General features: G+C 37.0%; 1 protein-coding gene across 1 annotated transcript in view; it reads left to right on the top strand.

Moving 5' to 3' along the window:
* The window catches only part of LOC306861585 (exocyst complex component 4-like), a 129,254-nt gene extending 112,333 nt beyond the window's left edge, over positions 1 to 16,921 (top strand). The window contains exons 15-18 of the mRNA XM_079403950.1: positions 1,096 to 1,237; positions 2,720 to 2,898; positions 2,979 to 3,138; positions 15,248 to 16,921. Of these exons, the coding sequence (XP_079260076.1) occupies positions 1,096 to 1,237; positions 2,720 to 2,898; positions 2,979 to 3,138; positions 15,248 to 15,485 (719 nt within the window). The 3' untranslated portion in view covers positions 15,486 to 16,921. The remainder of the gene's footprint in view (positions 1 to 1,095; positions 1,238 to 2,719; positions 2,899 to 2,978; positions 3,139 to 15,247) is intronic.
* The last annotated feature ends 479 nt before the right edge of the window (positions 16,922 to 17,400 follow it).

The following is a 17,400-nucleotide window of genomic DNA, read 5'->3' as shown; positions in this document are numbered from 1 at the left end:
GAACTTTACTTTTAGATGAGCACAACTATTTAAATGTAATTTCGGGAAAAATATAATTACTGATTTGGTACTCAGTTTGAATTACCCTGCCAAACAGACCTAAAATGAACTGTTTGCTTGTTACAATGGCTTGACAGTTCTGTTATCCTTGGGATGTCTCATCAGGGGGAATTTTCTGTGCTCTCTGGAATAATATATCAGTCCTCAGTGACCCAGTGCCTCTAATCTACCACCTGGTTATCACTGCTATATTTGCACTTCTTCAAGCGTTTTTAATCATTCCATGCCAAACACACCCTTATCTCCCACAAACCTTTTTTTCTAATAAGAGTTATAGACAGACAGTAATTAACTGCTCTTTTCATGTCTTTTGACTGTGGTCTGTGTGTGTATATATATATATATATATATATATATAATTGCTCAATGGCAGTGTCCATTTTCCTGAACAAACACAAGGGACCCAGAGCCACTACGTGAGCAAACTGCATCCGTCCACATGCACAGCAAACAAGTCCACACACACATACTTCTTCTCTACATTTGATATTTGTGTGTGTGTGAATGTGACCTTCAGAAGTGCAGAGACATGCCGCAGAGAGTTACAGGAAGTCTGTGTCCATCGCCATCTCTCGTGCCTCATTGATCGCCTAGTGTCCTACACACACACACACACAAACACACACTTTTCCATTAGATAGTCATCCTGTGGCTATATGTGTGCTTGCATCTCATTGACTACACTGTAAAAAAAAGATTTTTTTGAAGTTGTAAACAAACATTATTGGAGTATGTTTTATGAGAAAATACTATTTAGGTCTTTCTACATCAAAATTTCAGGTTTAATTCAATGTGATACTTGCCATATGAATTTATGCTAGGTATTTATGAATTATGCAAGTGACTGGACAAATAATACATGGCCAAAATATGTTGACACCAGAACACCACACCTACATGTGCTTGGTAAATTTGTTGGCATTACTTATTAGGAAGTTAGGGAAGTATTTTCACATGGTGTTGGTCTATTGGCTATAAATGTGTTTTTCTGTTTTGCTTTATGGCTCAGACTCTCACTTTTATTCTTTTGTCTAGGTGTATCCCCAGGCTCAGATGCTCAGGTGAACAGCGAGAACGTCCGCAATCGAGAGCAGATCCTCCAGACATTGACTGACCTCTCCAGATCCTTCCAGGACATCGCTGACCGCTGCCTTCTGGTGCTGCATCTGGAGGTCAGGTAGGTCTGACCACTTGATCTCAATCTAAAAGATGGACTCCATGCACAAATCTTAAGGTATCTTCATACAAACAACAACTTAAATGCTGCAGACCATCATCTCCATCAGAATTAAACGGGCTGTAATTTTAAATCTTCCTAAGAATTTGCCTGGCCCAAAAGAGCACCAATGGGTCATTCACTCTGTGTACCCTCCTCCGCAGACCCTCCCTTCCACTCGCCTGATTATTCTCTGATATCATTTAGCTTATGTGATCCTGTTTATGATTTTGAAACAATAACTCGCAGCTCCCATGCTACGGGTTATTGACTTTTTCCATCAAGCAAATTTCCCCTGACAGTGCTTGAGGGTAAATTAAGCCATAAGAGAAGGTAAGAAGAAGAGGATGCAGGCTTTATGGTTTGGTAGCGAGCGGCTTCGCTTAAAGCTTTTCTAATGCAGAATGAGAAAGGGGAGGTTTGCAGGGATGTTGGAGGCCATTATGGAAACCTCTCTGTCTCACCTTCTCTCTTTTTGCTCTTTCTTTGTGCACCTATACGCTGGTTTATTTGTCCATGAACACTTCACAGATTGTACCCCCAAACACACATGCACCTGCTCTCAGGACATTCCATCACCCCAGTTCATTCAGCCTTTATAGAGTGAAGCGAGATATTCACTACTAGCATCTGGCATTTCTCTGAGGACCGATGACAGTCTAGAGTGCCATTAACACTACTCGCAAATGATAACAATAACTCACACATTCATTATTTCTTACATTTAATGGTAATTTAGAATATGTGGTAATACGTTGAGGATAGATTATGTGGAAATGCTCTAAAATGTCCAACAGAATTTTGGGAAAATTAGTAGATTTTATTATCTGGAACAATTATTCATAAAAAGTTGTTTTTATTATTGAAACAATAAAATTAATAATTTTTTTATATATTAACATAACATGGTTGTAATGTGTGTGTGTGTGTGTGAGTGTGTAATGTATATTTTATATTATAACAAATAAATGAACAAATAAGTAAAATTTATTTATACTGTGTGTGTGTGTGTGTGTGTGTGTGTGTATATATATATATATATATATATATAATATTCAGAATATTATAAATTAATACATTGTACATAATATTTTATTTATATTCTATATTTATTAATTAATTAGCTATTCTATTTATTTATTATTTTTGACCGTAATACTGTAGGCCTATATGTCATAGAGGAACATTAATACAAACTCCCTTTTAAAATAAAAAATGGATAAAATATGCCAAATGTGAAATTAATTAGTTCACACGATCAAAGGCATCTTAATTGCGGTTTTCCAGGAATGTCTGATGAAAAGACTTTTTCATGTGAAAATTATTCATTTTGAGGTGAAATCCTGTGTGAGTTAAAACAAGTCATATCTCAAGCTTCAGGAAAGTTCTTATCTGTCTCAACTGGTAATTGTCATTCCGTGCCTGTCCTCTCTGCCCCATCAGGGTCCACTGTTTCCATTATCTGATCCCTCTGGCAAAACAAGGCAACTACGCCATCGTGGCTAATGCAGCCAGCATGGACTACGACCCCCTGGTGGTGAAGCTGAATAAGGACATCAGTGCCATAGAGGAAGTGATGGGAGCCGCCCTGCAGCAGCACAAGTTTCAGTATATCTTTGAGGGTGAGTGACCTCTTGCCTCAACAGGAAGCTGATGCCTGAAGCAGCATTTCTTTTCTGACTATCTTCCTGTCTCGGTGCAGGTCTGGGTCACCTGATCTCTTGTATTCTGATAAACGGAGCTCAGTACTTCAAGCGCATCAGTGAGTCTGGCATCAAGAAGATGTGCAGAAATATCTTTGTGCTCCAGCAGAACCTGACCAACATCACCATGTCACGCGAGGCTGATCTGGATTTTGCCAGGTAGAATACACAAATATTCTCAGTAGGGATGTGCAAAATGACATCATTTCAAAATCAGCTTTTTTAAGGAAAACATGTATAAGTTGCACTTGCGCCATGGCAGATTTGCTATTTACACGCCGGAATTTGCAAGAGCAAAGACTGAACGTGTCTCCAGAGAGGAAACAGAGCTGCTCATGTGCGAGCAAATAGGTAGCCTTATTCTGATACATGCAATGACTATCCATTATGGCATGTAGGCATTTTTATATTTATGCAGCCTACACAATAATAATCGTTTACATTGTAATCCTTTATTTTTTAATATTTGACATGTTTGTGTGCTGTTGCGCGTCCCTCTGTGTGTATGCGCATCTAGGGATGTAACGGTATGAAAATTTCTCATCACGATTATAGTGACCAAAATTATCACGGTTATCAGTATTATCACGGTATTGTTAAAATGTGCTGGCGATGTTCAAAAAGTACCGATACATAAATCACTTCACCAAGTTTTATACTTAAAAATCAACAAACAGCAAATAAAATGACTTTTTGTTTGCATAATCACTAAAACAATAACATTACCAATGAGGTCTGGATTTTAAATGACAACTTGACTGACACCAGTTTAATAGCATGTTCAAATAAATAATGTAAATGTTCAAATAAAGCTTTGAAAAAGTTTCATATAAAGGTAAACCTCACATTTCAGCCTTTAAAGAAAAGAGTTAAGTCAAAATGATAATTGATTAATAAGGGGAAGGGGAGGTGTGTGGCCATGTATGGTGACCCAAACTCTGAATTTGTGCTCTGCATTTAACCCATCCAAGTGTACACTCAGTAGTGAACATAGTAGTGAACACACACCCGGAGCAGTGGGCAGCCAATGCTGCGGCGCCCGGGGAGCAGTTGGGGGTCCGGTGCCTTGATCAAGGGTCTCACCTCAGTCGTGGTATTGAGGGTGGAGAGAATGTTGGTTATTCACTCCTCCACCTACAATCCCTGCCGGACCTGAGACTCGAACCCACAACCTTCAGGTTACAAGTCCAACTCTCTATCCACTTATCTGCTCCATAAATAATTCTATATAGCTTATCTGAATTGTTTAAATGTATAGAATCCATATAAGCTTGTTTTTCATCAACCGGTTAAAATTTACAGCAGGGCATGCAAATTTGGTACGTTTTTTGGCCAGACAGAAACTGCACACAGGCTGAATGTAAATAAGTGTCTGTAAATCCACTCTCTGACAGCAGGTGGCGCTTTATATGGAAAAGCTGAATTACAGCTGATTCCCGTGAACTCCGTGAACAAAGCAGTATTGTGTTTAAGAACACTTCCTTTAGGTATTACATGGAGCTGAGATGAAAACAAAATGCCATCGAATCGTTTCTGAAGAAAGTCAGATCCTTCAGAGGTACATTCATATAATTAATTCACTGATATATTCATTTGTATAATTCCCTCAGCACTCCTTTAAAACCTCCCAGTTTTTCCGCCCTGTTTTCACTCAGAATGAAACTCTGCTGCCGTGCGCTCGTGACACTGTTACACTCTGCTTTATGATGGACAGTATTTATTTATCGTCAGTTGTTCAGATCGCGGTAATCGAATACGGTTTTAATGATAATTAAAATATGAAACGGTAATACTAACCGTGGGGAATTTTATCATGATTTATCGTCAAACCGGTAATCGTTACATCCCTATGCGCATCGTGGACCCGCCTGTAGGCGCATTTTACTAACGCGCTCTGTAATTAGCAAAAAATACTGTGCCATTGACTTTAGACCAGGTTTTTGTTGGTCAATGGCGTAGTCTATTCCAGTTACCTCAAAATAGCAATGTGCCAAGAATGTGCCTGAACACATCTCGTTTTCAGACCAGCATGCCCATGAGCGCACAAAAGCATTTGCTATTTAAACAATGTGGCGCTGGACGTGAAAATGATAACTGCGTCAGGCTGAAACTAGCAAAAAAACTATTTCGTTGGCCTGGCGCTGCATTGCATGCTTGTGTATGATAGTCTATTGACTATATATGATAGTCACAAAGTCTGTTGTGTATGATAGGGCCCAGCGTTTTTTTTTTTTAAGATGGCAGTGTCTGTTTTGTATCATAATCCTATGGAATAAACCATGTTTTCAAAAAAAATCCTGAGCGCTTTTTTAAATGTCACCATCTGTCTTTTTCTACAGCTCAGAGCGTCTTTTCAAGTTGAAAAAATTCAACTTTCAAAAACCCCCAACGTTAAGAGCCTTTTTGATAGCTGACCAATGACAAGCGACAAAGACTATAGAATACCCTAGATGTGTCACTTGTCTAGTTTTGAATGGGGGAAAATGCAATGCTTAACATGGCCGATCAATCGCAGGAAGCCCCGCCTTCTGGCTGGTCTGGCCTGAGAAATAAGCTTCATAACGCTATTTGAGCAAAAGAAACAACATTTATGACACAGTTGTTGTCGGATTTCATTGGTGATTTCAAATGTGGCAATCACTAATCGTAAGCTTAGTGAACAGTTTCGGAGAATTTGATGTTTCTCCATACAAAGTGATAGGAGTTGCACTTGCATGCCCGAGAGGCATTTCAAAGATGGCCGCCGAGTGACATGACTTGCCTTAAAGGGACTTTGCAAGCGAGTAGCAAGACCTGTCGTTTCCATAACAAGAACGACAAGAAAAAATGGAGAAGGTGCCGGTAGATAGACATCATACTATTGGACTACATTGAAGTAAGCAGCACCATACTGTTTCCTTCCCTGTATAATGTCGTGCACCCAGAAACATTCTCCTCCATTAACTTCAAAAGCCAACTTCCTCTTTCTCAACATTTCTGCAGCACACAGCACTAGGCTACTGTTGCAGTTGTTGTTATAGCAACAAAAGACACCCTTGGCTGCAATTTGTAACCAAAACGCTACTGGGGGTTTTTTTGTTTGTTTTTTTACTAAAAAAGCGCCCTTGTCAACTTTTTCTTGTCAAAAAGATGCCAAGTGTGAACACCCCAAGTAAGCTTTTCATGAGGGTTCATGAGGACACATTTCTTAGTGTGTTTACATTAGACAAGTTCTTGCTTTTAGATACACAAGTGGAAAAAATCTAAATAAATTAGTCAACCTCGCTAATCAACTAGTTAATTGTCATTTAGTTTTTATTTCTGTCACAGGTTGCGTAAACTACTAAGACTAGTCAGTTGTATAATTGTATAGTTTAAATGTGAAAAGACTGATTATCCCTTGGCTAACTGCTAGTTAGTCAAACTAGTTCTTAAGACACGGTCTTAAAGGGATAGTTCACCCAGAAATGAAAATTCTGTCATCATTACTCACCCTCATGTTATTCCCGTAAGACCTTCGTTCATCTTCAGAAAACAAATTAAGATATTTTTGATGAAATCTGAGAGCTCTCTGACCCTTCATAGACAGCAACACAACTGACACATTCAAGGCCCAGAAAGATTATGAAAATGGTCCATGTGACATCAGTGGTTCAACCGTAATTTTATGAAGCTATGAGAATATTTTTTTGTGTGCAAAGAAAACAAAGATAACTACTTCAACAAATAAGGCTCAGAATTTTTTATTTATTTATTTTTTTGGGGGGGGGTGAACTAACCCTTTTATATAGTGTTGATGCAACTAGGATCCTAGAATAACATTGAAGTAATGAACATCACATAAATACGAACAGAGAAGAAAATAAATATATCTAGATAAACACAAACAGATAGGAGCCTAAAATTTTATTATATTATTTTATTTTGTTTTCAAGTTAATAAAATGTATAATTTTAATTTAAATAGTTAAAGTTTTTGCATTCTCTTTCATTTAATGAAAAGGTTTAAAACACTAGGGGGGTGTTTCAGTTTATAAATATCACCAAATATAGGTGGTACAGGTGGTGACTGGAATTACATTACATTGTTTGCTTTATCAAGGCTCCTCTGATTGACCCCTCATACACACACACAGCAGAGCATCTCTCTGCAAACCCCTTATGAATACATTGGCATTACCCTCATAAACAAGATAATAAAGGAGCACTATAACACTAGACTCTTGCAGCTGTACCATTGTTCAGCTTTGAGTGTGTGTAAATGCCAGTGTGTTGAGGGATTCATTGAGAGAGATGGAGGCATATATGTGGATGCTGGGAGATGGAGAATGGCCCATGAGGAAGAAGGGGAATCGTTGGCCGCTCTCCCATCTGAATGCTTGCTGTGGGCGACTGGGCCAAGGACACAGTAATAACCATCGATTTGAGTTAAAGCTGAGCAGTGCAGTGGCCAAACCCAACGGCGCTCCTGTTCTTTGGCAGGCTTTGGTCACAGTGCCATCTAGTGATGAGAAACACGGCATCAGTGGGGAAAGCATACTTGAAAATGTGAAATTGAGCAGTTAGCACTTTTATTTATTTAAGCGAGTACAAACAGTGTAATTTGAGTGTGCAGGGCTACTGCCGGAGGTTTTGATGTTTAAATCAGGAGTAAACAACTTCACTAGTAGTTTTTCATTTAAATGACCTTGCGCGCATGGTGTTGGTCCAGTCCCCAAGCAAAACCAGAGTGCTTTTACTCTCGCTACATGCTCACACGCATACACATACACACACCATCTGCTCACAGCCTTAGACTGAGCCAGACCATGTCCCAGAGTCCTGCAGGTGCCTCAGTAATGTCTAATCAACGTCACCCAGACCTGGCAAGAGACTACTGGTTGTGAGCAAATGTATTTAACTGTTTTTAACTCCAGTGTTACTGTATATTATTTAAAGATGCGAAATGGATATAGAATCTGTCATAGCATAAAGACAAACTATCCCAGAACCTCTTTATACATCTGTATGATCCGCAGTTTGAAGTAGATGCATATATTATCATTCAAAACATTTGAAGTAAGATTAAAAAAAACAAAAAAAAACTTTTATTCACATTAAATTGCTCAAAAGTGGCATTAATAATGCTACAAAAGATTTCTATTTCAAATAAATGCTGTTCTTTTGAGTTTTCTGTTTATCTAAGGATCCAGTTTTGACTGAAAAAAAATCAATAGTGATTATAACAAGAAATGTTTCTTAAACAGCATATTATAATGATTTCTAAAAGATCATGTGACACTGAAGATTGGAGTAATGGTTGCTAAAAATTCAGCTTTGCATCACAGGAATAAATTGCATTTAAAATATATTAAAATTGTAAACAGTTATTTTAAATTGTCACAATATTTTAAAATACTATTGTTTTTGCTCAAATAAATGCAGACTTGATGAGCGTTAGAGACTTCTTTCAAAAAATTAAATAATCAACATTTTGTAGATACGTAGTTAGGCCTCAAATTAATCAAGTTTTTAAACTTTATGCAAATAAGCAATTATGTAATGTGGCTAACAGCCAATGGGAGAACAGACAGTAAAGGGTAGGATAGAAAAGTCTAATAGCAACTATTTCACAACACTAAGACCATCTGATGCAAATTGTACACAAAAATGGCAAGTACTGGCTGAAATTATTAGTTATAATCTAGGGTGCTTTTCCCAAAAGCAACTATGGTCGCAAGTTCCGTCGTTACCAATAGAGTTCAATTAAACTTAATACCATAGGCGGTCACACGGTCAGTTTTTGGGATTGACAGCCGCATTTTCTTTACAGGTGTGAGTCTCGAAATGTCCCATTCACACAGCAGCTTACAGTTGTGTTTAGAATACTGTCTGTATGAGCGTGCAACGGAAGTCAAATGAGAGCAAAGTATTTGAATCGCGCGCAGAACACAAAACTGATGGGAGCGGCTCCGGTGGAAAACTGACGGGATCTAAAACTTTCAGATGACACGCAGCTCATTCACAGACAACTAGTTGTCCAGTCCTGTTCCGTTCACACAGCACGTGTGTTCCGAGAATGCGGTTATGAGTCCTGAAAATTTACAGGTGAGTTCGGTTACAGAATGCGGTTGTCACGCCCATAAATAACTGTACTGTGTGTGAATGTAACCTTATTAAGGACTCAAATACAGGACTGACAACCTTATTCTGCTGCTGTGTGAACGTGGCCATAGTTAGCTAGCAATGCACCCCTGATTGCCTGAGGACATGCACTAAATTCTAAAACAGAACTGAAAAGTTTAGACATTCTGAAATGGTTTTCCATGCAGTTGTAGTATTTTTTTTGTTTGTTTTGTTTTTAAGAATCTATTTTGGATAAACCACCTAAGCAGCACACAAAAAACTGGAAGTTCTAAAAATGTCACTAGGACATTCTCTTTCTTTCTAAATGGCAGAATATGCTGCAGTGAGGACCAGCCATGCTGATCATGTTCTCTCTTTCTTCCAGTATAAAATCTAAATTATTTGTTAGGAATTCACAGTTCAGAGACTAGCTGACTGACACGCAGGGGTCAGAGGTCAAGCTGTTGGAAAAGCACCTGTCTTGTGAGGCCATTTGTAAAGGCTTCTGGAAAAACGGCATTTAGTCAGGGTGACGGCCTGGACTGTTTACACTGCGGCTGCACTGCGCTCTCTATAACCACAAAACAAACCGACAGCTGCACTTGACAGCTCATTGGTCTTTCTGTTTGCACATGTGCGAGTCACATGAGGCTTTTCTCCATATCTGTTTGTTGTGTTTATCTAGATGTATTGCTCTGTATTTTCACATTTGTTCACAGTTATATGATGTTCTTTACTTCATTTGTTATTACATCAATAATAAGATGCCAAGAAAATCTAACTTCCATTGGACACCATTGAGTAGCTATTATGAAAATAACCAGTGTTCTTTTAAATTAAATGTTCCCTCCTGGTGGAATGACCTGCCCAACTCAATCCGAGCAGTGAGCAGTACAGAGTCCTTAGCTCTTCCATCTTTATTTGACCTCTAACTCTAGCACTCTCTTTTCTAAATCTTTTCTTTAAAAAAAAAAAAAAAAAAATACTAACACTATCTTTTCTAATCTTTTTGTATTACATCTATTTGTTTTCTTTTTATTTATTATGCAATTAACAAAAGCAAAAATGCCTCTAACACTAGCTTGCTCTATTCTTTTTATATTCTATCTGTTTTTCTTTTTATTTATTATGTAATTTACAAAAAAAAAACCTTGCTATGCATACTGCGTTAAGCTAATTGAGACTTGTTGTAGCACTTGCATATCATTGCTCTTTTGTTCATTTTGATTGCTTCCATTGTCCTCATTTGTAAGTCGCTTTGGATAAAAGCGTCCGCTAAATGTAAATGTAATGTAAATGTAAGTTATGGCATTGATTTTTGATGCCATTATAAAATTAGGCAACATCGTGACTATTGCAGTGATTTTAATGTGCTTTTTATTTGCCCGCTAAAATTAGGTTTCAGTTTATTTATATCCATTTCAATGAATATGTTCTATAAATTCAATAATTTATTTTCATCATCTCTCAAAAATATTTACTGAAGTCTCTTTTTTGCATTTAAAATAAGTAGTAAAATATATGTAAATACATTTTACTGCTTATTACTATATATTGACATATTGGCACATATTGGCAATGTTTTTCCACTTTTACATTCTGAAATACTTATACAGTACTTTATTTTATTTTATTTTATTATATTGCTGTCAGATCTTACAAATTTTTACTAACTGCTATTGGGTTGAAATTATGATTCATCTAATTGAAAGCTGAAAAATATTATCCAGCTCTACTTCTACTGCAGCAGCATCCCAGTAACAGTCTCCACAAACCATTTTTGAGCCTGTTCTACTTTCTATCCCAGGACTCTTTCTGTTGAGGTGTTTTCTAATATGTAGACCAGGGTCAGACCACCTCATCTCAAAGCCTCACCTCACTTTAGAACAGAGCAACTGATGAAAGAGCAGCCAGTCTGCGAAATGTTTCCATTAACAGGAAAATCGGACCTGTCAAGCATGCATGAGGGAATGTCCTGAAAGCCTGATATGCTCTTTTGCAGAGAAAGCATTGGCATTTGTTACTGTGGTGACAAGTATGCGTGTTCTGTTTGATGGAGATGATCGTCTTGGGCATCTCGCCTGCTCTCTCTCTCTCTCTCTCTCTCAGCTGCTAACTAATGTGTTGCTGTGAATGCGCTGACAGAAGCAGCCCTTAATGGCTTTAATATTATACATGCTGGAAATTGTAGGAAATGAATTGTGCTGATTTAAGTTTTTTTCACCGTCTCCCTTCGTGCCAACATACATCTCCCTGCGTCTTTCACCGCATGCATCATAAATTAGCTTAATACCCTTTGTATGCACTACTGTACACACAGAAACAGTCTAATTAAAACTTAATGGCACTCAGAAAACACACACACAGGTGCAGGTTCTATGTGTGAAGTTCCTGCTCTTTATTATCTTCTAATGGGAGAGAGGATTGGGAGAGGAGAGGAAAGGAGGTGGTCTTAAAAGCCACGGCGAGTTAATCAGATTAGCAACTCGCCGCTATTTCCCTGAATGCTTTTAAATGTGTGTGAAATGAAGTGTGGAGAATGCCATAGTTGGCGCACCAATCAAACAAACAAACATACAGAAGCACACAAATAGACAGCTGCCCTCTTTATGTTGGCTTAAGACCCCATAAAATTGCTTGCAGAGTACTATATATATGTTCCATGGAAGAAAGAGTGTTAATACTGATAAAATAACATTTTTAGCATACTATCTATTTAAACAGGTAAATTTGGATTTGCTTTAATCTTTTGTGTTAGGAAAACAAAGCTGTTTCATGTCAAACAAAGTGCTGTATATGAGGCTGTCCTGTTTTGAGCTCTAATGAGCAGACAGCCCAGGTCTAGTGGATTAACGCCCTGGCACAGGAAGGGTTACTGGGACACTGTACTGTTAGGATTGTTATAAATGGCTGTGTCTTTTCAGTGTCAGAGAGGAATGGGGGTTAATGGAACTGCCCTCTCTCTGTCCTGCAGGTGCACTTGTGCTCACATTCACATTTTTTGGCAAGCTTTTCAGCGTCTTATGGGTTGAATCTGTATTTTTCTACTGGCTGAATATGCTGTGATCACTTGATTTTTCATGTTAGTGTTAATCTGCAGCATTAGAGCTCAGCATTTTAGAGGCGCAAGGGCAACACCATTATTTCCAAGTACTTAGAAAACCTTTTTCTCCAAGAAGGTTTAGTAGAAGACGGCAGATCTCTGAGATGTTTGAGCGTGTGTTTCTGTCTTTCATTTAGCGCTCCATTTCCAGCCAGTGGACTGATCGTGTGTTTGGTTTCCGTTACATTTCCCTGCTAATCTTCAAGAAATGGAGTAAAGTCTTGCTGAAGATGTTTAAAACAGCATCCACTGTAAAATTGGCCGTAGACTGTAAAGCTGGCCTAACAACTTCTACTAGCTTTTTAGACTTTCTGAAGTAAATTTGAGCTGTGTTGCTTTTCCTAAGGTGTTGCTGAGTGGTTTTAGCATCTTGCTAGATTTTCTGGATGGTTGCTAGGGTCTTGCTAGGTGGTTACTAGGTGTTTATTACTGTCTTAAGTCAAAAGAGCCCACCTTCAAATCACTACATTGAAAGAATTGGCTGTAGAAACATTTTTCATTCAGAGATTTCACAATTAATTACAAAGAAACAGAAAGTAACACATTGCATTAAACATGAAATTTAAAAGTTGAAAGAATTAAATAGTGATTTCTTGTAAACATACTCCAATAATATTTTTTATTTATAACTTCAAATAATTTTTACAATATAGATATGACACTGGTATCTTCTTTAGTGCAAAATTGTGTGATACATTAATATATATATATATATACATTTATTTTATCATCTAACACTGAAAGAAAATGACTGAAACTATTTTCATTCAGAAATTGCAATTAAATTTCCCAAATAAATTCAAAGAAATAGCAAGTAACACATTGAATTAAAAGTGAAATTATGAAAGACTGAAATAGAATCGTCTCTTAAAACCCTAATAGTCTTTGTTTTATAAAAAATATATATTTTTATATTGTAGATATGACTCTGGAACCTCCTTTAGTGTGAAATTGTGATTCATCTACGACACTGAATAAAATGGGTTTTGAAACAATTTTCACATTTAGAAATTGCTAGTCAATTTCAGAAATACATAAAATGTAAAAATAAAAAGGCAAATAACAGTGAATTGAACATGACATTTTAAAGTAGAAAGATTTTCTGGTCAAATTTACTCCAATTATCCAATATCCGACACTCCGGTAATTTTGAAAAAAAACTTTACAGTGGAGGTCCAGTCCGATCATTTAGAATAAGTAATTTTTGACAAAAAGCCACATGAACAAATCCTAAGTGACAAATTACGCACCATATAACCTTGTTTCAGTAGATTATCTTTGCAGTATAGTTGAAATCACAGCCATGGAACATCTCCATGGTTCTTCAGAAGTTTAATACCTCCAGAAGTTCATAACCTGAAGTCCCTATGATGTTCGGCATGTCTTTATAATTTACATGTGCTCCATCATGAAAAGACTTAAATTGCCCGTTTCTGCCAGTGTTTGCTCTGTACAGAGCACCTTTACAGCGAGAGTTTGTGTGAAATGGGCTCTTCGGCTCATTTCGAGTGCAGCCAGAAGTCTCTGAGCACCTGGAGGAGTGTGCCAGCTTGATAGGGGAGTTAGAGAAAGTCCTGCTGGCTAAGGCTTTTCTGTGTGTCTGAGTAATGCAGCATGAGAGAGAGATTCAGAGAAGTCGTCTGCTCTGATGGGGTCAAAACACATTCAGCTCTTATCACCCCTGTTACAAATGTGCCTCTGCTGCAGAAATAGAAGTTGTAAGGCCTTTTTGTGGGTGTGTGTATGCATACTCATATGTAAGTGGTCTCCTTGAACTATGTCTAATGTTTAATGCATGTTGTTCCATTCCATTGGTCAACAGCATGTTTGGGCCAAAGGGGTCATGGAAAAATGGTTTGATGTTTTGTGAATGCATAGCATCACAATAAGGAACAATAAGGCCAGTGTGAGAGAGTTTCAGCTCTGTTGACAGAACTTTCATTTTGTTGCATTATGTTTTATTTATAAATTATGTTGTTAATTGTATATGTGTGTTCTTTTATGGGAATTAACATACTTAAAATATTTTGACAAAAATACTTATTTTACTAATAATATTTTGTAGTACGAAAAATACAAATATATTTATTAAATATCTTTAATTTATTCTATATTATTTTATTCTGCAAACACCAATGTGACATTGTTAACAGGTTTTTACTTTACTTTCAGAATGATATTTTTATAATTCCATTCTATAAAATTATCATTTCAGGTGTTGAAATGGATTGAATATAATAAATTAAAATGTTTTTGACCTTATGCAATTATTTCAGGTAAAATTGTTTTTAAATGTATATTGCTCTTACAGAGTTGTAGCTGTAAAATGTAGTTATTTTTCCCAATTAATATTCTAAATTACATTGTAGTGTTTTTAAGAAAACAGTGGTTAATGACAATTATAAGTATATTTTATATTAGTATATTTTTGACATTTAATGTGTGTGCGTGTGTGCATGTTTATGTGGTTTATGAGGACACAAATTTGTATAATGACATGGGTATGACAGAGGTATTACAATATGAAGGTGGTTTATGAGGACACTGCCTATGTCCCCGTAGTTCAAAAGGCTTAAAAAAACATACTAAATGGTGTTTTTTTTGAAAATCTAAAAATGCACAAAGTCTCCTGTGAGGGCTAAGTTTAGGTGTAGGGCAATAGCACACACAGTTTACCCATGTACCCATTAAGCACAGCCAGACTTTTTGCATTTATTGATGTATATCTTAATCAAAATTCTTTTGCCATTTAAAATTAAATTATATATTTTTATGCGAGAGATTAATATTTTATTTTAACATAACTTTTTGTACCGAAACCAATATCTTGTGCACTTAAAATGTCTCAATGTAGATTTTTGTGAGCTTAATAGGTACATTTACCCTATATATATATATATATATATAAATTTATGATTATATATGATGCTTAAATTATATAAATATAATTTTATATATTAAATTATTTTAAGCAACAGTATATTTTATAATAAGTTCAGCAACACTTTCACAACCTTGAATGGCACCCTCTGAAATAACAGCAACTCGTTTATTCTTTCTCTCTCTGTGTTTTTCTCTGCAGGCAGTACTATGAGATGCTGTATAATACAGCCGACGAGCTGCTAAACCTGGTGGTTGATCAAGGGGTGCGTTACACAGAGCTGGAGTACATCAATGCTTTGAGTCTCCTCCACCGCAGCCAGACAGGCGTGGGAGATCTGACCGTGCAGAACATGCGGCTGCAGCGCCTCAAAGAGATCATATGCGAACAGGCTGCCATTAAACAGGCTACCAAGGATAAGAAGATCACTACAGTCTAGACACACACATTTAAACTACATCCATTAATGCTCTGAAAAGGTCCACGTTACTGCCAATCGTTACTGTCACAAGCTTTGAGTCAAGTCACACTTTCAAGCAAACATTAAAGTGGTTTCATTTCATTTCCTTGCTTTCCAATATTTGTAAGATACATTTCTGTCCAGGGCTTTGCACACACAGACATGTTCTAATAAATGAATCCCTTGTATCTTTTCTGGTTAAATCAGGCCACACCTTTCAGAGCGAGAGGACGGATTCTCTCATTGTGGCTTGGGGACATTTTCGTCTCATTTTCTTACTTTATCAAACCTCTGCTCTCAATTATAAAATCTTCCTGCATCCGTCTCTCTCTGCCTGGCCCGAAGCCTGTGCCTGGAATAACAGATGCCAGATTAAAACGCCAGGCTTTTTTATCAGGGAAAAAAAGAAACCCCTTGCCTGTCGCTTGTTGATTTGTTCTTTTTGCTTGAGAGGAAATAGGATTTGCTAACTCTATTCAGCTTAAATTTCTCCCTACTTGTTTCAGGTATAATTGTGTGCACATGTTGTTGTTAATTATGACAGTCATTGATTGTGAAGTCATAATGATGCCATTATGACATTACTATTACCCCCGGTTGTTTAAACAGGTAAAGAAATGAGTTTCTAAGCCTTGATGTTGATATATTCCATTATCTGCCCTTCGACTGTGACTGATTTAAGTTGAATCTGAACCTCTTATTCCTTGTTCAAACAGACACAAAACCCCACAGATCACTCATGCTCTGTTCTAGGCTATTTTTAGTTAATTAATTGTGAAGAATAGAGCAAGAGAGAAAGCCATCGATACAGAACACAGGCGTTAAGCAGGAAGCCACCCGAGCAATCCATCAAAATGACTCAACCACTCGAATCAATAATTGCCACCAGGTTGCCACAGAGAGGAACACAGCGACGATCTTTCATATTCTTAGCACATTAAGAGTTGTGTGTGAATGTTGTAGATGTGTTGGAGCAGTGGTTAGACATTAAAAATGTCATGTCTGCCTTACTTATAATGTGTCTAGTAAGAGGAGCTTACTAAATGGATACAGGCAAAGACAGAAGTGTGTGGATTTGTTTGTTTAAGCCATTATCAGGGTCCTCAATGTAATTTAAATGAAGCGACTGGCTCAAGCACTCCTGTTAGCATTATACCGTACAACTATAATTCATTTAGACATACTGTAACACAATCTAATGTCAGAGCAACACTATTCCATGCCTTTGTTTTTGTGTATTTTTAGTATGTATTTTGTGTGTAGCTTTTAATAACATTGGAGATGTTCATGTACATGCTTGTAAATTTCAATTGATTGCTTAAAAGTCCTTCATCCTGAGGAGCCTCTGAACCTACTGGATTCAAAGTGAATTTGGCCAGTGGTTCTGTCAAAATGAAAATAAATGAATATAACAGAAACAAGCTTTGGAACTTGTTTGTACTATCAATCCTATTTGTACTAATAGAGATCATCTGTATGTTTTTTATTTAACTTAAGAACATTATTCACTGTTTATGATGAATTTGAATTGATGAATGTGCTGTCAACAATACAGGGAGAACACATCTGTATTAACATGTTTTAAAAGAACTTTTAGCTTAGCTTAGCTGCTTGCTGTAACTGAATCGTAGCGTTTCAATTCAATGTGCTTTATTGGCATGATAATTGTTAGTGTATTGCCAAAGCATAGTGTTTAAATAATGTTAAAGTAAAATAAAATGTTCCAGTCATGCGAGTGCAACTCCAGGTTATTTTAGCTTCTTACAGAAAGTCCTCTTTTACTAGCGTCTAAGTAGTTTTTTTGTAATTAATGTCGTCAAATAATCAATCTTTGGCCTTTGTGTTAAGCTGGACATGTCAGATCCCTTCCTTTCTCCAGTAATATGCGCTGCTC

This window comes from Barbus barbus, assembly GCF_936440315.1.
Source record: "Barbus barbus genome assembly, chromosome: 42".
Lineage (NCBI taxonomy): Eukaryota > Metazoa > Chordata > Actinopteri > Cypriniformes > Cyprinidae > Barbus > Barbus barbus.
Note: the sequence above shows the minus strand (reverse complement) of the source record. Positions and strands in the feature narration are given on the sequence as shown.